A 23,425-nucleotide genomic window follows, 5' to 3' on the forward strand; every position below is an offset into this window, starting at 1 on the left:
GCCGGACGTGTCTCCTACTATTGTACCACTATCTACAACATATACCCTATTGTACTCTCACCAGCTAGATAACTGACGTGACATATTTAATGACGGCTTACAGACCATTCATATATATATATATATATATATATATATATATATATATATATATATATATATATATATATACACACATATGTATCTATCAGCTGACCCGGTAAAGTTTTTCCTGTTAGTGACATATCGGGATAAGAACTATCCTGTGCTTCAAGTCGGATCAAACAATATATAGTTCCATAATTTGAGATTTTGTTCTACACAACAAAATATCGACTTCAATTGTGGAAATATCAGTTACATAAATATAAACGGCTAAATTACTGAAATAATTTCCATGGAATTAATCTAATAAATAGACTAATTATAGTTAAAAAAGAAGATTTTTCCAAATCGATTTATAAATGACGTAACAAATATAAAAATACAACCAAATTGAGAACATTTTCATATTTAATTGATTTAAAAAAGAAAGTAAGTATTATTTCCTTTTTTTTATGTTTGTTACCCCATAACTCTGTCAGTTGTAAACCAATTTGGATTTTTGTCTAAAAGGGTATAGGTACTTATAGATTGATTTTCTGGAAATTTTATCAAAATCGATTCAGTAGTTTAGTTTTTAAATCGAAATAATTTGCCACAATTGAATTTGTCCTTTTTTTTTGTGGAACACAAGCGTAATTATTTTAAAGTTGAAAATTTTATTAAAATCAATTGAGCGGTTCCGAGGATTAGCGTAAATTAACATTGTGATACTAACTCAGTAATTAATTAGAAAAGATAAAGCTACTAAAAAAATTATATAGAAATATTACTAAATATAAATAATCATATACTAATAATCATGTGCTATTGAAAAATTTCAAAGCAGACGCGAATGGTTCTTCTACGCCATGCCAGGGCTAGTGATCTTACTAGTAGAACTACGGCTTCACCCGTTTCGAAAAGAAAAATTATGTAGGTACTATGAATACGTATGCGTGTAAATGAGTTGTTTACGTTATTTGGACACGATGAAGCCCGTCGAATGCGTTATTAACTATCTACATCTAAATTGATATCATATTTAAAAGTGAACTTTATTCATATGCAGCGAGAATCTTACCTTGTTGTTCTTAACTAGAACGGAATACCTTCCGTTCAATTAAAAAAACTACCGTTTTTTTAATTGTATACCCACAAACGATTTTGTTAATAGTTAGAAAATTATTTTTAAGATCTATGTATATAAACAATTTATTATTGAGGATTACATCGCATATTTAGTAATTCCACTGTCATTTCATGATTTATGCGAAAACTTATGCAAAAACACAGTCATAAAAGCATAGCTGTTTGGTGGTAGGAACAAGCTGAATTCATGTTGATTTTATGAAAATTCATAAACTCACAATTATATTACCTACAAGCATTTAAAATTTTGTAGGTTGGAGAGTTAGAAGTTGTGCAGCAGCTCTTGAAACATCACCAAAAGCCTAACTGCGGGTGCCAAATTACAAAACCTCCCTTACAGGGGAGGTTTCATTCAGCAGTGGATAATTAACGACGAATTGATACAATGATTTAAAATTTCATTTCACCAAATAACGTCCCTTTCAATCATGATAAAATTAATATGAAACCAACATGGGAAATGATTACTATTGATTACATGAAAAATGATTAAAATCGCCGCAGAATTGGCAAAAAAAAAACGAAGTCATGATTTTTCCAATAGATGGGCTCTATAACTTAAAACTTTCCTATCGGCAAATCGGAGAAGAAAATAGGTTTTGTCTTATCTATATTTTATTTTATTACGATATGCGATAGAGCAGAAAACTCCTATATAAGTGTGCGACAATGTGGAACGAGGCTCGTGGCGTTTAAAATGGGTCACACGGCACAATAGGGCTACCTGCTTCACCTGCCGGCAAACAGGTAGCTTTATAACGCCCCATTCATAGGGCCTGCGATATCCGCTAGTAGCATCGGCGGTGATTGATATCGAGAAATAAGTGAAATTTCGAGTTCGATTCGATTCGAAGAGAAAAAAGAACTCCATTTAGAACTTTTTGATAAAGGCTGTTACGAGATTGAGTATTTTAAATTTTATGATTTTAGAATGGCATTTATAATTATAATTCTATATTTGGTGAATGAGTAAAAGTGCAATGTGTTATTAATACTTATTTTTTTAATGTGTTACTTTTTATTCCCAGAATGTCGTAAGAGGTGATTAGAGAAGCACATTACACATACTTACTAGGGCAAGTACTTAATAAAACCTCAGAAACATGAAAAAATTCAATTGATACTCTGTACTTATTCATTATAAGAAGACATGTGTTCAGCTGTTGGATGATTTATTTTATTATTACGCTAATCATAACGATAAATACAAATAATATAAAATTTTTGGTTAGAAAAATTAGAATATTGAGGGTATAATTGTAGTAATTATAAATGTGCTTATCTAATTTTTAACTAACTTCAAAAGAAGGTAGTTCTCAATTCAATTCTATTTTTTATGTTCGTTACCTCATAACTCCGTCAGTTATAAACTGCTTTGGAAGTATTATACTATAGGATCTTAAATAATTTTTTTACTTTGTTATTTACGGTTTGTTAATTTCTTACTTCAGTTCTTGATAAAGTATAATAAAAAAGCATATTGTATTGCATTAAATATTATAACTAAATACATACTTATCAACATTTCAGAGTGTAGTGCTTCTATACATATATGTCCCTTAAATCCCTTGCAGAATAGATAAATCAGAAAGATGCAAGTGTCAGAGTGCTCATTGTTGTATATTTATTTACTTACAACGAGCTGTTTTTCGTGACTTTACTTTCGATAATCAGTTCTTAAAGTATCCTATGTACTAAATTAGGATATAACCTATCCATGTACTAAATTTCATTCAAATCCATTCAGTAGTTTTTGCGTGAAAGAATAACAAACATCCATCAATTCATCCATCCTTACGAATTTTCGCATTTATTGTATTAATTAGATGTACATAAATGTAAGTTTATTTGAGTTTTATCTATTGGATATGGGTCAACCAATCAAGATGAATTTCATTCAAGCAAAAAAATGTTAGAATAGTTAAATAGTAGGTCTTTCAAAAAGTAAATATCATGTTAAATACCGTGTATATATGCGAAATCTGTGAGTAAAGAAACATAAATATGACCATATTTAATACTTGTTTATATTTGTAATGTTTTTTTTATCTTTAGTAATTTTAAGAAGTGGATAGGCTCATTTTTTTTGTATAAAATATCGTAAACCATTCTATTTAATTAAAGTTACCAAACCTACCACCTGGAAAACTAAACTATCACCGAACTGTAACTATAAATTGAACATCAATTTCCAGAGTTAACGGTTGGAAATATAAAAATAAAGTGTTATGGCTAAGTCTGGGGCAGGCTTTTTTTATTGCGGCCCGTCTATATCAATCAATAAAGGTCACCCACCATATTGCCTTTTTTTAGCTTCAAAATGCTCAGTAATATTATATTATATAAGGTAATATTGTATTTTCACTACGATATCGATCTAATCTATTAAATATGCATAGTTAAGTAAAAATAAAAACAACCAAGGCCTGATTCACTAAATTCATAAAACTGAAACCTAATTTAACTATTACGCTGTTTTGTTACTTTCATACAAACTGAGAATTTAATATGAAAGTAAGGGACAAAAAAGTTTAATAAAATAGGATTATGAGACGTTTGACGTTTTTATGATAAAAAGGTATATATAGTGCTGAGTTTCGGTTCGCTCTCGCTCTGGTATTATAGTAGAAATCTGGCGTAAAGTTCTTGGTTTTGGATGCACAATTATTTAGTATTACTGATTTATCTGTAAATATTGTATTTTTAGTGTATCTGAGGATTTTACTTATCATTAGCTGTATCAAATTCACAGAAAACAGGTTAAGTAGGTTTACGGATAAGTAGGTTACAAATATTTGAATAAATTTAAATAAATATCGATAGGATATAATCAAAATGTTACTATTCATTATAAATTAGTACTCAAAGATGTTAGTTTTTACTTGTTTCGCAATTATCATTAAAAACTGTTATATTTTTGCTTACCGTAAATCTTATTTCATTTACGAAAGAGGTGGCGGCCAAAGCCATTCACCACAACACTTGCGGTGAAGTTGGAATTGAAATTGTTTGCCTAATGTTTGTTATTTGCGGAAAATATCTCTGCGGCAACCCAGCCTCAGAGCTTACTATCACAGTGTAAGAAATATGCAGTGATTCAACACCTTCAGTATGTCTCGGACGATTGTTACACGAATGCATTCAACTGCGAATTCCAGACTTACTAGGTTTACCTGCATACAATGTTTATTTTTTAATTACGAACGATAACAAACATATTAATGGAGTCAGTGATTCAACGTCTAGCATTTCTGTAACGATTACTAGACAATTCGAGACGTATTGACGTGTCTATGTCTAGACGTGTGCGTTGGACTACTGATTATGAGAAAAATATACTTTAGACTGTGTCATAATGATTGCATTCATCTGCGAATTCTAGTCTCACTAGGTTTACCAATATAAATTGTTTATTTATTTATTTTTTATATACAACCTATGAATAGCACTAATGAACATTGTAAAGGCATAATTACTTTTCTCTTATATATTAACTATCTCATACCGCGAGTCCCTATATCTTTCATGGTATCTACCGTAACTCGTTAAAAGTTTGCCCTTTTGCAACTTTCATTTAAATTTAAACACATGGTACAAGTTGGAATAAAGTTGGTGCCCTTTAAATTTTAGTGGTCACAACATAGGCAGATAAAGAGAGTAATAATAAAATAGTTGAAAGCCATTGGATCATTTTAATGATAAATACTCTAGATTTGTTTAAGTAGTTTAGATTGATGGGATTTTCTATTATTACAGAATACCTTGTATATAATATATAATACTGCTAGAGTATTATTTATTATTATTATTATTATGTCCCGCTTTTTTTTTATACAGAACTCTATTTTCCATAGATGTAGTATATAAAATGCTCACGTCTCTTTATTTATCTTCATACATCTAAGTTCGCCTTTGTACATTTGATTACCTCTGTCATATTCTTATAACTGGTGTGTACAATAAGGAATTAAATAAAATAAAAAAAAAATCATTTGGCCCCATGTAGCTTGTCATTACTCATAATAATCGGGCATTATATTAAATAAATAATGATGTCATTAATCACTTGATCCATAACATAATATGTTATACATATTATTTGTTCTATTTGCAATCTTGATATTTTCAGACTATTGCTAATATTGATTTAAATTTGTCGAGATCTCGCTGGATTAGACGAACTATCGGGGTTGAACTATTAATCATTCTCGAGAATGAGCGGCACAATCATAATATTTCCTAATTTAGCTCAGCCGTCACCTTCTATTAATAAAGTACTTATAAATAAAAATTATTACTTAATTGTTCTAGATGAAAGGTATTTACTATAATAGAAATGTATACTAAGTGTATACCTTTTTACTATACTGCATTTTTTATTAATTTGTGTGAAGAGAATATAAATAATTCTGTAAGTGACATGATAGGTAAATAAATCGTGTTTACTCGACTACTGAAGAAAAGAGAAAAAGCGTTGAGGATATATGTATTTGTATTTTATTGTATGTGGATTTTTAGGATAAGAAGTCTAAATTGGCTTGACGATCATTTTTCATTTATTAGTCTTTTTGTCCATTGCTGATTTCAATTCATATACTTTTATAATGAGTAAAAATTGCCAGGTATTGGTACGATATTGAGATCGAAAAATGTTTTTGACATTGTTGCCATTTGTGATCGAACGGTCGGTGAAAAATTTAATACAATACCATAGCACAAGTGAAATTTAGCATTCGATTTTTAATTCATGCCAAGTGTCTTGCAGGGTAGGCAAAGAGAACTGATCATCAAAGGCTTTTAGCTGCTGTCGTGTGGTCCCGGCTGATGCAAAGATGATATAATATAGCCTAGAGTATAGATATAGTCTAAATCTCCTCCAGTATCTACTTATATTTATCCACTTTCTCATTGTATATCTGTTTTGTCAACCTTTCATCTGACATTCGTTCTAAATAACTGAACCGAAGTAGCATACCTTACCTTTATTAATTTTTCCACCTGTTTTTTCTTTCAAACTAAATTTGGATTGTTATGATTTTAAATATATGAGTACGTTTTTTTAATGGGTGATAATGAAATGGTAACCCCACCTGCGCTATCGGTACACGCTGGCACCAGTGAGGTATGATAAGTGAGGATGAAAGCAGGTCAGTTAACCCATCGTCATGAATTTTACTAGAAGTAGCCACGAAGGTTTCCAGGGGAACCGGGTGGAGATCGACCTGATAGGGTGTATTGCTGGGAAGTTAGACTTCATTAGTAACAATCTCTTTCCCCCCATATGAGTACGTTAGGTACTTCTACATCTATGGTTACAATAATCACTCCATATATGGGGCCTTTTACACAAATTGTATAATTCAAGAGAGTGCTTACTTTTATTGTGTGTTGCCGAATATCCGTGCTAAGAACAGATAAGGACATAAAACGCGTACCGGCAAGTTACGAGTATGAATGATGACGCTGTAAATATTCGCATTACCGACGGTCCCATACTTTGTATTTAGGTAAATAATATTTTTATTTTTATAAATAAAATTAAGGTTTTATTTTTTACTTGTACCTCCTATTAAAATGTTCAGAAATGATGGTCTGAACTGAGTGCTGGGCGTGATGAAATATGATAATTATGTCCATTATATTTTATATCTGATATATACATTATATATTAAATATTAATATCTCTTAGACTATGCGAATTAGCACATGTCCTATACATCATGAGTTATTAATCTCTTTTTTTTATTTAATGCACTCATAATTTAGTTAAAAACAATCTCACAATTAATGATGTCATTTATTAAAATTTCTACGTTATTTATTTAGCCCTAGTTAAGTTGCGGTCAAAATCCGGATAAGCTATATATAACTTTTACTTGAAAGTTGAGTAAAAATAAGTATTGTTCAATTGTGTTACGTTATTAAGTAGGTACGTTGCAATTACATCGGCATTGAAAGAAAAAAAAATTGTAAAAAGCCGTTACGTAAACGCATACAGTCATGTGTGCGTGACTTTACGCGCCGGTGGCTCCGTCTGTCTTGGCGCAACTCGACAACGGATGCGCTTCCTTTTTCTGATGAATGAACGTACTTACATTATTTCTGTTTAAGTTTATATATGCATAATATATTTGCAATAGTTATATTTTTAGCCGACTTCGAAAAGGAAGTCCGATTCTTAAGTCGATTGTATTTTTTATTATTTTTTTATTTAAGTTATCTCAGTGTTCTAATTTATATTTTATGATTACTACTAAAATTTATTTGATTACAAAAAAAAAATTTAAAAAAATTAATTAAGACAAATGGTGAAATTTTCATGTGCGTATGTTACACATAAAAAATATAATCGAACTAAGCACCTCTCCCGTTTTGAAGTCGGTTAAATATTTTTTAAATAATGTTAGTTCAATAACTAAAGAAGTTTTTAGATCTTAATGTACTCGTACAAAAATGCCATGCCATTATTTTCGTTTACGCCAATATTCGAAATCGCTCAACTGTGTCTAATGAAATTTTGTAAATGTGTCTATAGTTTATTCCGCCTTAAGATATATATTAAAGGGTAGTTTTTATCGCGATAAAAAATAGCCGGCAGGTGATGGAACAAGGCAAAATAACACTATTACAGTTATTATAAAATATAAGCATATACATATAATAAAACTGTAGAAGGTCAAATATCTCTGTACAGAGAAAAAAAACGGTTTGAAGAACAATGAAATTACAGGGTACATAGGCATAACATCTTACTCGTAGTTCTTAAGAGTGGTAAGCCACGAAGAAGGTTATGGGTGGCACAGTATATTCTGTGATGTCCATCTACTGTTCTGTATATAGGTGACGGTTACCACTTCCCGTTAAGTGGGTCGTCAATATGTTTGCTATTCTGAGTTGCATAAAAAATTAATGTAATATCATGTTCATTCCAGGCCTCGCAGACGATCAGGGTCCAGCATAGTGGTGCTTGGTGCTGAAGACGAGAAACGACCACCGCCGGATGACGACGGGGAAATGCTCACTATGCTCTCATTGTCTTCTGACACTGGTCAGTATTTATCTTATATAGTTTGTCTTGTAAACTTAACACAATTGTGGCAAATAAACATATGGCTTGTCTGATAGCAAATTTGTATGGAATTAGTAGAGAATATCGTATGAGTATTGCCAACCCTTAAGAAACCTTGCGTAAATAAGGTTCTAGTTACGATTTTTTGTAGAACTATAAATAATTTATTCTTTTGGTATCCTGATTTTGTATTCGTTTATATTTGAGTATTTTGTACTATACCTCCAACCAGATAAGGTTTCCAATAATACAGAGTATCACAGTTTGAGATGCAAGCAATTGGTGTGCTAGTGTGGAAAGTATTAAAAATAACAAAAAAAAAGATAAGTAGAATAATTATAAATGTATACAATATACCTAATATGTTTAAATTATAGTAACTTTGCACATTAGTCCACGTCATATACTTTTTGTGTCTGTTCCATCGCCAGACAAACGACCTTCTGACAAACAAAAGAGCAAAAACATGGGACGAATTAAAAAACCCTTGATTATAACATGGTGTTAAAGTTGAATATTTTTGTTACTTGACAAGATTAAAGATAATTACTTATTTATTTAAATTGACAAGGTTATCATCTTTTGTTTTGTTAAGAGACAAAAAAGTAATTATTTTTTAAAAAAATGTTTAATTTCAGTATATCATTGAATATATATATATGCTACTTATAAATAATTATCTTTCGAAGCGCTAATTAATCGAGGTAGCGTACTACTAGTATATAGTGTTGTAAATCGTCAAATACATATATAAAGTGATTATTAGAAAGGAAAAATTTATTCAGAGAGAATTGTGTATTTTTATTAGAAAAAGAAGGACAAAAAGACAAATGGTAACATCGAACAAAATTTTAAAATTATGTCAAACTACTAGTATTAACTTTTTGGAATGGTGCTTCAGCAATCGGGTTATTAGTAACCTTTAAAAATATTTACCATTTAGGCCTCAAGAGCCCATCGTAAGAGACAAGATAATTATAAATTTTAAATAATACCTAAACACTACTAAGGAAAGTCCATAAGGAACCTATAATTATAAATCTACAAAATTATTCCACGAATAAAATATACTAGAGGATGTATGTAATTCACTGTGTGTTTATTCTATAATGGACCATCCCTTTCTTGTCTGTTGGTGTCATAAGAGACGATTAAAAGAACTTAATTGTCGAGGGATAGGCAGCAGCGTCCCTCTTAAAACATCATTGTAGTTTTCAACTCGCCTGCTAAGCATGGTAACTTGTGGTGAACCCCTCCCCACCTTAAGGGGGAAGCCTATGTTCAGTTCATACTAGAGGGAAACTCTGTACAAAAGTGGCCTGCCTGGGTGACTTTGTCTGTTTGATGTTCCTTGCGTGAAATAAATGTACTTGGATGATTATATTTCGGTTTGAAGGGCAGGATCCAACAGTGAAATTACAGAGTATGGAAGTATAACATCATGGTCCTCAGATATGATAATGCATGAGAGGTATTATAGGCATCAGAGTGTATTCCGTGATATTTATGATATTAATGTCCGTCGCCTAAAGGACGGTTGTCACTTTACATCAGGTGGGCTGCAGCTTATTTACCAATCTAAGTATAAATTAATTTTACTTATACAAATTGTTAACTGATCATTTTCTCGAAAAAATTTTGACTGTACACAAAATCATCGTCATAATAAGATCATTAACAGAGACATTCACTGTTCATTTTTTGTTGTTTTGCTTCTACTCCACGCCATTCTCTTTGGAAACGTCGTAATTAATTCCCGACAGCGTAGACTGGTTTACCATTTTATTTCCATCCCTCAAAAAAATAATAATAACCGGGCCAATCATTCCTCAATATACTTATACAGCATGACATTCGAAACATATAGTAATTTTGCGACTTGAAAAGTCTACCCGATCAATCAAAACGGTCAGTCATCCAGAATAATATTCGAGTTGCGCCGACCGATACTTATAACTTTTATAATATCAGATATATGCCCTGGTCAACTGAGATGGAAGATTGATGAATCGGCAATGATTTATCGTGATTCATTCGTGTCAGACCTAGTGTCAATCAGGGCCGCGAGTATATTATATCACCCGTGAAATTTATGCTATTCATGCTTCAAATGTTCCGGAGTAGGGCACCTGTCCCAGTAATAAATGTAGCTGTGATTGATACTTCAGTTTTAGAAGGACTTCTGAGTACTAAATATGAATAATATACTCTTTTTTACTATTTACTATCTACTCTATTCAAAAATGTAGAGTAGAATCGTCAAGACAATTCTGTACTTTGTAGTGCAAAGCATATTTCTTTGCGCAAATGAGATCTTATTTTTAATTTTGACAGGATCAATTTAGGAATTAAACTTTTCTAAATTGGTTTGGATTTACTTTATTATAGGAATCATTACGTGTATGAACATGTGCAAATTAGTTTGAGAATCGGGCAATTGGTGTGATAATTACATGCTCATATTGTGTACTTTCAGATTATGTATACATATATACAGAGCATTTCATAGTTATTTAGAATATGATGCTGTTCTGTGTTGAGGTTATTTCACAGACCATTCGTTCGGCATCCTATTTCAGCTAATTGGTTGATAAGCAAGCAGGGCGAGAGTGGTTATGAACAAATTTATTCGGGTCATTTACCCTTTGACGAGAATTATTCTACGGTTATTAATTTTTCCGGAGATTTAAATAGGTTTAAGCTCGTACTTTTAATTGGTAGCTTTTTGTGAAGTATGTGGCAGATTTATTCAAGAATAGTACCTTACGATATATCGTATCATAATAGCGCTCTGCGATTGGTTGCAAGTTGCAAGTAGGAAATACTTTACTCTCTAACTTTAAATTTCTCATGTCACAATTTTTGATTAATACATTTGTATGTTATGTTTAGCATTGATTATACTAATTTATTTTTTGTCAATATTTTCAGGTCCCCACCGTGAGATGGCGGTGGACGTTCCGGACAGCTTCATCGCGAGGAATAAAACACCCCCTCGCTACCCACCACCTCGACCCCCTCAGGTACGCCTTCGGGCAACCAGAGACGACGAGCCTCTTTTGTTATCTTCTGGGGGTTCAGGAACAAGCTTTGGTAGTAAACAGAGCACTGTTCTCCAGAGCACTCTAGACATATCTGGCCCCAGCTCCGACGGTTCGGGTAGTTTCAAGAATAACAGTAACATAGAGTTGCTTTCACTGCCGCAAAGTTCGGAGGGTTCAGGAACTAGCTTCGGAAGTAAGAAGAGCAAGGGATCTTCAGAAACAGCCAAATGCGGGGATTTGATATCTGAGAGATCAGAATCGGTGGCATCAAATACAACGCACAACTTAAGCGACCATAAGATCCAACTTCTCATATCTAATGGGGAGGATTCTTTACTCGACTGCAGGGAGGGGGTGACATACTCGGCGAGAACTGACTCCGTGTTAATCCGAGAGGCAGTGTACGCATCGTACAAGCTTCCTCCTGGGTTTGACACGACTCCAGTGCTTCTCGGGAGGGAGGTAGCTGTAGACGTGCCGGACACATTTGTTCAGATAGTGAAAACAACACCGAAATATCCTGGTATCGTGGACAGAAAGAGCGTGGCGTTTCAGGTAAAGGGCACCTTAATGCTATGCATGGATATCGATGATATAGGGGATTTGGTACCATCGTTTGATACGTTTTCGGTTTGATAATAAACTGACAATGTATCATTTGATGTTACTTTAACCATCAGGTGAATGTATTATCGTATTATTAACATTGGATTCATTATTGGCAAGAAGGGTATTGCTTACTAACATTATAACATATAAAATATTTTATGGATGTTCAGTGCATTGTTTGAGTACGAATGTCTCGATTCTGTACAATTAAATAAAAAATAATAATTCTGAATAACCATAAAATTATTTTATCGTTTCATTTACGATCGAAATGACCTAATTCAAACAATGACGATTTGTTCTCTTTTCATTGAATCAGCGCGTAGCGAAATGAGAACAATAACCCCATAATTTGGTTTCAATTCATGGTGTATTTACCTTATTTGCTATAGGTACCCATATGATATCCATATTTATTATGTTAGTCGTCTGTATATATTTAAAAAAGATAGTTCTAACACGCTGGGTCTCTTGTTGATTAAGTGCAGAGAATTGAGTGACTTGACAGGAGACTTATAGATAATATATCTTTTATAAATTATTGTTCAAGTTTTGAAACATATTGGAGCTATAGTAAATTCTTATTGAGGAATTTCCATATCGTGGTATGTGGGATTCAGTTTGCACCAGGAAAAATTATGTCTTTTAATGAATATTTTTCTTTTATTATTAACCATAACATTATTGCATTTTTACAAACATAAAAAGCTCCTAACCCTTATTTTAAAACTGTTTAAATCAATAGTTATTCGTTAAACATAGATTGTTCCATAAAACAATTTAAATCTCGAAACAAAACATCTGTAATTTCAACAATACTAATTATGATATTAAACATTTACGATTTTATTAATAAAAATATTTTGGATTTGGTCATTTCATCGTGGTCATTGGGCTCAAATTAACGTATTCATGCGGGGCTGTGGTGTGGTGGTAGTGATGGCTTTAAGGGATAGTTGGTGATAGATGATGTTATTAATTAACCATCCAATCATTTTAATATAAAATAATTCCTGAATGTAAATAATTTGATATTGCTCATTATAGACATTGAAAATTCATTCAAGTTTTATAAGAAATTGTATTGAAATATCAGAGATACTACATCCTTGTACGTAATTCCTTTTCCTAAAATTGAATATTTTATTATTTAATTGTATTTATTGCAATGTTTACCAAGAGATATAAACTTGATTGTTTTGATTACAATATCTTCACACTTTTTAAAATTTTAATTATTAATTATAATTTAAATTTATCTTTAGGTATTTTTACAATAAATATTAAATGCTACCAATCTTTATTAACAGTCTCAGATGTAAAATATTACTCTGAATGATAAGTTAATTCTAAAATAATCTATTATAATAATATATATTGGATAATGGAAAATCTTACAATCAATTTTGATTTGTTTGTGTAAGGGACACAATAGGAACAACAGTAGGAACTAAACATAATATTCTCATTTCACTTTGTGATAAGACTGCACTTATCTAATCAGTATATACCACAAAATTCATGCCTATTCAATATCATAACAAACAAAATATAATCATGCTCGACAAAAGGGTAGGCCATCAAGCGGATATCTTCAAAATTGTTTTATCATGATCTATCATTAATAGCATTATTACGAATCATATCATTAAATTCATTATTTATTGCCATGCTTTACGCACCGAAGCGCTCTCCTGTCCGTGGATACCAAGACGTTGATATAATCATATTATTTTATCCATTAATATTATGAGAAATGTGGATCTTAAAGCTTATGGGATTGTGGGTTAGTTATATTTTTGTGATTGAAAAAATTCGAAGCAATTGTCTCATAATATTAAGTTTCAGATCTATTTGTTCGATAACATCGTCCATAACGTTATACTGGCAACATTTGTAATGTTTGTTCACTTTGTAAAACAATTCTTAACAGTTTAAAATATTTGAAATATTATTTAAAAGTATGTACCTACTTGGTAAGTAATATATATACAATCAATAATAAAACAAGTTGAACCCTGACTATTGAGAAGTAGGCATCAAAAAAAGGTTTTCAAATATTATTACAAAATTAACATATCTAATATATGTTCTCTTATAAATCTAACATATGTTCTAATATATAATCTATTAGTAGCTATACATGGAGAGTAATTGTAACACAGTTATAATCAGAAATAAGGATTTTAATTAATTGTAGTACTACCTTTTTTAGTTCATTAGCTTTTACCCGCGAACTTGTATGAAAGAAATATGTTCACTGTCAGTGACAAAAAGTATCTTATATGTAATGTGTATATCAAATTTCATACAGTAAGGTTAAGCCATTAAGGAATCAAGAAGTACCAAACAAACAAACTTACTTTTACGTTTTCGTATTATATTATCTGTGATATTAGTTAGGTTCTATAATTGTGTAAAATCATTTTAACTAAGTTACAAATGTTGCCAGTGTTATGCTAAAAATTTTCTCAAGCTGCTGCTGCGACTACCTATATACATTAGCTACGAATTTCTTAAATCACATTTGAGCCACTTGATGTCTCTCCAGAATGTTTTGGGATTATTAATAAATTTGGCGTATGTAAAATTGTATGAATAATACTTATGTTATTTGGCTGTTTTTGAAAATTATCGCTTTGGAATGACTTTAATATTGGGATATTTGGATAAAGCTTAGTTGTATTTACATTTTTATACATGTATATAACTAGTTAATATTGAATGTATATCAATTATTATTAAAAGATATTGTCGTATATTTAAATTAGAGATTTTATGTGATTATGCCAGTTTTTTTTTATGGATGATGATGGAATGATACACCTACCTATGTTAAGAGTAACAATGACTGGGTAACGTGAAGAAACATTTATGTCTATAATTCTTCCATATTAATTGTATAAAAGGACTTTATTTTATTATATTATATAATATTTGATCAAGAGATATTAACATTTATATAAGATTTTGTTTCATGAAAAAAAACGCCAATTTCAATTATAGCTAAACTAGTTATTTGGATTTAAAAACTAAAATACTGAACCGATTTTGATAAAATTTCAACGAGACCAATCTAAAAGTATATCCCTTTAGTTAAAAAATTCAAAATCAGTTTATAAACGACCGAGTTCTTTGTTTTCATAAAAGTTTTCATAAAAAATACAATTGAATCAAGAACTTACTCCTTTTTTATAGTCGGTTGAAAGGGATTTTCTTACTGATTTGACGAAAGAATAGCTAGTCCTATAGGTATTTAAAAAAATGTTAATACAATAATTAAGCTACGTGCTTCGGAGTGTATGTAAAGTTGTCGTCTTTAAGTAAGATTAGTGTTGATGTCACACTAGAGGGACCTAACTACCTTCACACATCTACGAGTATGAATTGATGTCACAATATTATATTTTTTTTATATGTATAATTATGTACATTAGCTACGAATTTCTTAAATCACATTTGAGCTACTGGATGTCTCTCCAGAATGTTATGGGATTATATATTATAAGTATATAACTAATTTCTCTTCTATTTTTATGTGTTTTAAAAGGAGAAATTTCTCAATTCATCTAATTCTTTTATATTTATGATAATGTATAATATTTATTATAGTAATGTGTTTTAATATATATAGCAAAAAAATAAACATAAAATTTTTTGAAAGTGATTTTAACAGGCTGTATTTCATGAAAAATAAGTAAAATTTAAAAAAAAGTCGTGAAAACTCTAGTTTTCAGATTTTTTGTGAAAAAATTTTTGAGCTCCGGTTTCCATGCAATTTTAAACAAAGCTGAAAATAATTTTTTTCTAAATTTTTAGGTTTTGTTTTTCACTCTATGGGCATGGAAAATTTTTTTGTTCTATTGTATAGGTCTCTTAGTGTGTTTATTAAAACATCAAAAATCGCTTTGGATGGCTCAATTTATTTGTCTTCGAGATATCGAACTTTGAATGCAAAAATCTTTCCATTCAACTGCTTTATCTCTGGAACTACTGGTCAACAGAAGCCGAGTTTCTTTATCTGCATAAAATTTCCAATTAAGCACAGTCAAGAGTTAGTGAAGAAAAAAATTTTTTTTAACATTGAATTCAAAAAGTGGAAAAAATATTTTCTCCTTTTTTGGTTACTTGGCTGTATCTTCGCTAATATGGGCGGGAAAGCTAAGGTTTGAGGAAAATTTTAATATTGTTCCTTAAAGAACCCCCCAAATCCCTGGAGCGATCGGTTCAAGTTTTTCCCGGACCAATTGATTGAAATTTTTAAAAAATTGAACAAGGTTTTTGTCCCTTAAACTCACCCTAATCCATTCAAAAATCAATAATTTCATTTGTTTTTCACTTTTTACTCAATATCAAAAAAAAATCGAAAAAATCAAGAAAATTTTATGCAGATAAAGAAACTCACCTATGCTGTATAGTTCCAGAGATATTAGCAGTTGAATGGAAAAATGCATTCAAAGTTCGATATCTCGGAGACAAATGGTCGTAAACATCAACATTTTTGAAGCTGAATAAACACGCTAAGAGACCTATACAATGGAGTAGCTCGAAAAAATTTTTCCATGCCCATAGAGTGAAAAACAAAACCTAGAAAATTTAGAAAAAAATTATTTTCAGCTTTGTTCAAGAATTGCATGGAAACCGGAGCTCAAAAAATTTTTTCACCAAAAAATCTGAAAACTAGAGTTTTCAAGCTTCAAAACCCTTTTTTTAAATTTCCTGTACGATTATTTTTCACTGAAATACAGCCTGTTGAAAATCACCCAAAAATTTCAATAATTTTTATGTTCCCTTAATTTTTGCGAGGAGTGTATATAGAAGTAAAATAAACAAAAATAGAAAGTACTTATTATACGTGCACATACAGTAAAATAAAAAAAAGTCGTAAACTACTTTGGGAGCAATATTTGGCGCTATTTAGCGCTTGACTTTGATTAAATGTTCAGTTAAGGTTCCGGTTTGGAGTTAAAACATAAAAGGGATATTTATTTAGTCACTTTTAGTTTAAATCTATTATTACACATTTTAGTCTAATACAATAGATTAGCATTTAATCACAATAATATATTACATTACATACAATACTATTTTTATGAATTCACACAGAGGGTATAAAAATATATTATATGTTTTAGCTATTTAAAAATTGCGTCAAAATATTGGAAAAATTACGAAGATAAGCTAGATAGAAAAATTTTAATAAATTGAATTTTCTAAGTAGCTTACGGAGCTTTTTTGTTTTTACTTTTGTTACGGCATTTATGTTACGATGTGTCACCTATAATATGTTAATAAATGTCAAATAATATAAGAAATAGTCAGTAACTCTAAACTCAACATTGTATTTTAAGGAATTGCTTAAAGTGTGAAGAAGTTAGGAAATATACTAAATATGAATTTGGACGAACGAAAACAACGTTATACGACTGACAGCTATTTAGGTAGTTTTTTTGTTATTAAAAATTCAAAAGTCATTTATATAAAAAAATCATTTTTTATACATAGCCAATTATATTTAGATTTCATAGAATAGCAGATATTCTTTATTTATTTATTTATATTTTTTATTAAAGAAAAACCAACAGCTAATAAATTACATAATTCACAAATAAAAACAAGATTTAACTAATGCTATGTGCATTAGTTAAATCTAATGCTTACAATCAGCTAAATCAAACTTATAGTAACAACACAATATAGTAGTACACACATTATATGTAGGCAGTTATACAACATAAAAAGTTGAAATCACACGTTTAAGATTCTTAAATTCACAATTAAGAGGACTATTACGAAATGAAAATTTTCAATCTTTGAATCGGCGTATTGAGTTGCGCAGCGAAATTTATGCAATTTATATATTTTTTTTTATTATATTAGTCCACAAACATATTAATATTATTGTTATGTATTTTTTATGCAAACACCTTGTTGAGAAAATTTGAAATGATTTCGGCAAGATTTGATAAAATGGGTTAATTTTTTCATAAACGTTCGTTCGTTCGTTCGTTCATCGTTTTTTTAATAGACGGCTTCGGAAATAAGAAAGAAGTTAGTACATAAGTTTTTTATATAAGAAATCCATCTACACAATTCTAAAATCAAAATATATACCAAACTCTTACGAGTAATTGCTTGGAACCAGAACTCCAGAAACTCCGTTTATTTGTTGCTTTATGCAGATAAATGTGAAAGGGTTCTTAAATCTGTTCCTAAAAGTTTTTAAAGATTATTATTTTGTGTCTAAAATAGTCAAGGGATCGACAAAAATAAATATAATTTTCATATTTTTAAAAGGGGTTTTAATCGGAAAAGTATAATTTAAGAATAATAGCATTCGTTTTGTAAATTATATTTAGTACCTATTTACGATTTTAAGTTCGTATATAATAAAAATTATCATTGCTATTAGGTACAAATTAACTATACACTTATATAATGGAGGAAATATTTGTATTTTAAATCGATTTCAAAAAGAAGAGGTTCTCAATTCGATTGTATTTTTAAAACTTATTAATTTTTTTATACGTTGTCTATATATACGTATAACAGGAATTTATCTTAAATTTGATTTAAATTTCCTTTATATATGCACATCATAGACATCGGTTATATTCTTTTTTATGTTTTTGACCTCCATCAGTCGTTAACTGATTTGGAAAGTTCTTTTTTTATATGAAAGAATATACTTACACATTGATCCTATAGAAATTTTATCAAAATCGATTCAGTGGGTTGGTTTTTAAAACAAAATAACTGGTTTTGCCACAATTGAAGTTTTGACAATGAACTTTAAGATTATTGAAATTATTTCATTCTATACTATTTCGATGCGTAATAGACTTTATTAAAACATTTTGCTTCGTAAAACAACAGTGATCGCAACAGTATCAAAATTAATATTATGTAGTAATTTATTACTCTCAATCTTACTTCAAAACAAATAAAATGTACCGATAAACGACACATTGGTTTGTAGGCATTAGATATTTAAATTTAGAACTCAAAATTGTATGGTTACAAGTAAAGGTTGCTATGAAAAAACTTCGACATCAATTGTTAGTTAAGTGAACCTATTAATTGGAACTAGATTTTTTTTTTATTTATTAAAAGGTATACACAACAGGTTACAATCAATAACATTATAAACATTTATATAAAGATAATAGTTTGAACTAGATTGAGACCCAGACAGGTGTAAACACAGCATGGTTAAAGCAGTCGGCAAACAATGTTAAATTATAAATCATATAAAGAAAGCATATGAATGTGGTAAATAACAATGAAGTACATGCAAATAATAAAAATACATAAAAATATGGACCTGTCAAAGAGACTTGATGGCTGATTGTAAAATGTTTTTAAAGGTATTTAGACGTGAGTTGAAGATACCAATTTGAGGACATTTAGATGAAAATTCATTATTGAATTGTTAAATTCATTATTGAATATAGAATTGTTGAAATCTGTTCTAAATTGGTGAATATATATTGTTATAAAAATAAATAAATAAAGACGAAATAATAAACTTTTTTGCTTTCAATTCAAATTAAATAATTTTGTCTAATTCTCAAATTAAATTATTATGTGATTTGAGACATAAATTTAAAATACAACTCAAAACAAATAAGCCTTTATACAAGAAATCGATTGTATGAATAAGATAAGGTTTTCCTAATTATCAGATGGGGATTATTATAAGAGAGCTACGGATACCTCATTTACAGAAAGCATTGCCAATCTCCTCAGCTATGATGTTTCAATCGTCTATCGATCAATCGAAGCCAATTTTCCGATCCATCTATAAAACATTAGATCAATGTCAAAACTTATTATTGTTCAAGAGTAATATATACAGAGTGGAAACAATATGTTATCCTACGCGATTATTTTCGGAGTTCAATGACATGGAAAATGAATTGTTTTATGAACATTATGTATAATGACATCACATCACAGAGAATTTACTGAATAAGTCCAATATTTCTAAAGTATTACGCTATCGTTAATTTTAAACAATACTTATCAATTGGAAAAGTAATTTTATGTCGCAAATATGTAAGAACACATAAAGTAGGTAGGAAAAGTAATATAAATAATTTAAATAGATAAATTGACGTCTTTTTATGTTTCTGAATATTAATTTTTTGTACCTACCTATAATATTCAATTTTATAAACTGATGTATATATTGTTATTATATATATTTATATATTTTATTTATATATTTTTTTATTTATTAAGATCATACGTAGATTCACAATTAGTAATACTTTTGCATGACTTAGTACTATTACTGCTACCACTAAATACCGATCTACAGGCATTTTTGTTGGCTATATACTTTGTTTATTTTTTTGTAGTATATTTCTCAATTTCTTTAAGAATTTTAAATTAGTAGTACAAGTATTTTAAATAATGCCCTATAATCCATTAAGAAAAAATAGGTGTGTAATTCAAAAAAATTATAACAGTTTTGTATTATATAAGTTAATAATTTCATACTAACAACTTAGAAAGTAGGTACCTTCCTCTTATTTGTATTTATACTGTTGCGTATTCTATAATAAGTACTTACCAATAAAATTGTATTTTTTCTAGAAAATTAGAGTAGTATTATATAGATTAACATAGTTATAAAAGATATTTAGGAATATTATTATCTCATACGTATATTAAATCTTTTATTCAATATGTTAATAAATACGAAATCGCATGCTGTTATGGGAAATTACAAGTAAAAATGGCTTGTACAATTAATAACGAAAAAAATAATCTAATTCTGTTTAAAGGGATAAACTGTAATTTGATAAGTGTATATTCAGTTAGTTAGTAGCTCAACATATAGCATAATAATTTGTACAAGGAAATTGTCAAAATTTTATATTAAAAGCATTTAAATTCCAAGTAAGAAAACCTTGAATTCGCCACTTGAGCTATATGTATACACATGTATAAAATACATAAAATTTGTTACAAGTACACAAATTAATGGCTAAAATGAATGATGATATAAAGGTTTGAGCATATGAGTATTTTAAACATATTATATTATATGAATTGTTACTGTAATATTATTAAATACATAGTTATATAATTTATGTTATTAAGTCTTAATTAGAGTCCTCAAGCACTATTCAATATGTAGTTACTATGGACGGAAGAAGTAGGTATCTAATATTATTATTTTAATATTTAGCAGGTAAATGGCACTGCGAAGACCACAGCTCCAGCTGTACCACCAAGGGAAGTGTCACGAGACGCGCCTCCGCGACCCCCCGCCCACGACAATGTGGTCGCCACCAAGGAGCAAATGGATTCCATAAAGAAATATCAAGTAAGTGGCACTTTAGAATTGTTTTGGTACTTTTCTGTGTATTATAAAAAAAAAAAACTGGCTCAATTTTCAGATTTTTTAGGTTCCTTTTCTTATCTATTTTAATGTTAAAATAAATTAACATCACAACTATTCAATCTGTAGACATATACATGACATTTATAGTTTTATTTAGAGTTGAAATCGAAATAAATATTTTTTGAACAAATTTAATACTTTTCGAATATGGAAAACTGATAGCCTTGTATTATACATATATCATTGATAATTTTGTTACAACTACATAAACATGTAGGTACCATATTGGTCTCTTTTTGTTCATAATCATTAACCATGTTATACCATTGTTAGCCATTTCCCGTCATACTTGTATTTCGTCAATGGCGGATTCCTGTACTAGTGAATTAGGTTTTTATAAAGTACAACAAATTTTTACTGTTAACCTATTGTTAAGTGAATCAATTTTGGAAAAAACATTCTTAACTACCGTTTGGTGATTAGTGTAAGGCTTTTAACGTGAACATGGGTGCTACGAAACTTTGCTTTCGAAGCCAATTTTTTAAGGTAAGTGCTTTTAGTTTAGTGTTACGTAAAATTCCTTTCTACGCTCACAATTATTTTATTTGACAAGATATATATAATGATATATTAATATATAAATCTTGTATATGATATATTAAGATTATTTTATTTTAATTACACTATTAAATTGCCTGATCCTGAAGTTAGGATACTCTATGTTATATGAAACCGGAGAACAAACATATCAGGCACACCTCAGAACCTCAGACGTTTTTAGGTAGTAATTTTTTCAGTGTTTCTATTATACGATTAGGTTATTAATTCTGAATCAATTTTCACAATTCTATTTGAAATCTAAAGCTAACATCAGTATTGCTTCTATATTAATTTTATGACGTTTAAAGCTGTCGTTTATATTTACAGAACAAAAAAAAACTATAACAAAAAAAAATTACTTGTAAACTGTACTAATTTTCATTTTAAATTAAAATTCAATTTGTCTACGAAACATCCCATCCTATCGACCATCAGCGTGTTGTATTACATCTTTTTGAAAAGCGAGATGTGTCTACTTATTACCGATTAATTTAATTAGAAATATAATTATTTTTTTTAGCATTTGCGTGATAATTATTGTTTAAATAAACACGTAATAAATGGAACAGGTAAACGTTCATTTCGAGTGTTACATTTATTTATAAACGTCCGTCAGTTTCTATATCAATCATGTCAAGTATGGAAAGTGGGCGTATTATGCATGTAAATATATGATATGTATATACCTACCAGACGTGTACGGATGACTGTCATTTTTCCAACATCCCGTCTAAAGTAAGATGTTACAAAAATATCTACGAATATATTAATAAAACTTATGCCTAAAAAAATTTGTGTTCCTTTGGTTCCGTTTTTATGTAAAAAAAAAAAAAAATTTGTATCCTCTGTCGATGATCCATTTATACAATCATAAAATATGGCTTAATCGTACTTATTAAATGCGGATTAGTAACTATAAAGCCAAGGTATGTATTACCAATATTTTTTATTCGATTCAGATATAGCTATTCGGAATACGTACTACTGTTATACTACTGTCTCATAACATCATCGTTAATGAAGTTACTAAGCACTTTAAATCTACGAATTGTACTTTTTGCACCTTATTATTATCATCACTTCTGTCTTTGACTTGATCTAGGAAAACATGACTTAACATAGCCATAACAAATATATTTTGCTGGGAGGGGGGAAAGGATTGTTAGTAATGCGGACTATCAGTCCCATTACTAGCAATATACCCTATCAGGTCGGCAGGTCGACCACGTGGTCCCCCCTGGAAACTATCGTGCTGAATTCCAAGTGTATTAATCACGATAGGCTAACTGACCTGTCCTTTCATCTTCACTTATCACCCCTCACTGGTGCCCCGCCAGCGTATATCGTTAGCGCAGGTGAAGGTGCCACTTCATTATCATCCATTTAAAAAAAAGAATATATTTTGTTCTGTAGACATACATCGATGAGTAATTGAATTTAGAATGCCAAATCACATGTATATAAGTAAATTTTGACCTATCATCAATACATCGTTTACCCAACTTTTCTATTCCTTATTTCAAATTCCATTATCCA

The 23,425-nt window shown here is 29.8% G+C and overlaps 1 protein-coding gene across 3 annotated transcripts in view; it reads left to right on the plus strand.

Moving 5' to 3' along the window:
- The window catches only part of LOC113512873 (protein PALS1), a 156,392-nt gene that overhangs the window by 66,756 nt on the left and 66,211 nt on the right, over positions 1-23,425 (plus strand). For 2 of the 3 annotated variants that reach the window (XM_052892716.1, XM_052892724.1), the window contains 3 exons: positions 8,145-8,260; positions 11,213-11,880; positions 21,134-21,271. In XM_052892716.1, coding sequence (XP_052748676.1) covers positions 8,145-8,260; positions 11,213-11,880; positions 21,134-21,271 — 922 coding nt within the window. The remainder of the gene's footprint in view (positions 1-8,144; positions 8,261-11,212; positions 11,881-21,133; positions 21,272-23,425) is intronic. The other variant, XM_052892728.1, reaches the window with a different exon arrangement.

This window comes from Galleria mellonella, unplaced genomic scaffold (genome assembly GCF_026898425.1).
Source record: "Galleria mellonella isolate WM207_F2 unplaced genomic scaffold, CSIRO_AGI_GalMel_v1 utg113, whole genome shotgun sequence".
Taxonomy (NCBI): domain Eukaryota; kingdom Metazoa; phylum Arthropoda; class Insecta; order Lepidoptera; family Pyralidae; genus Galleria; species Galleria mellonella.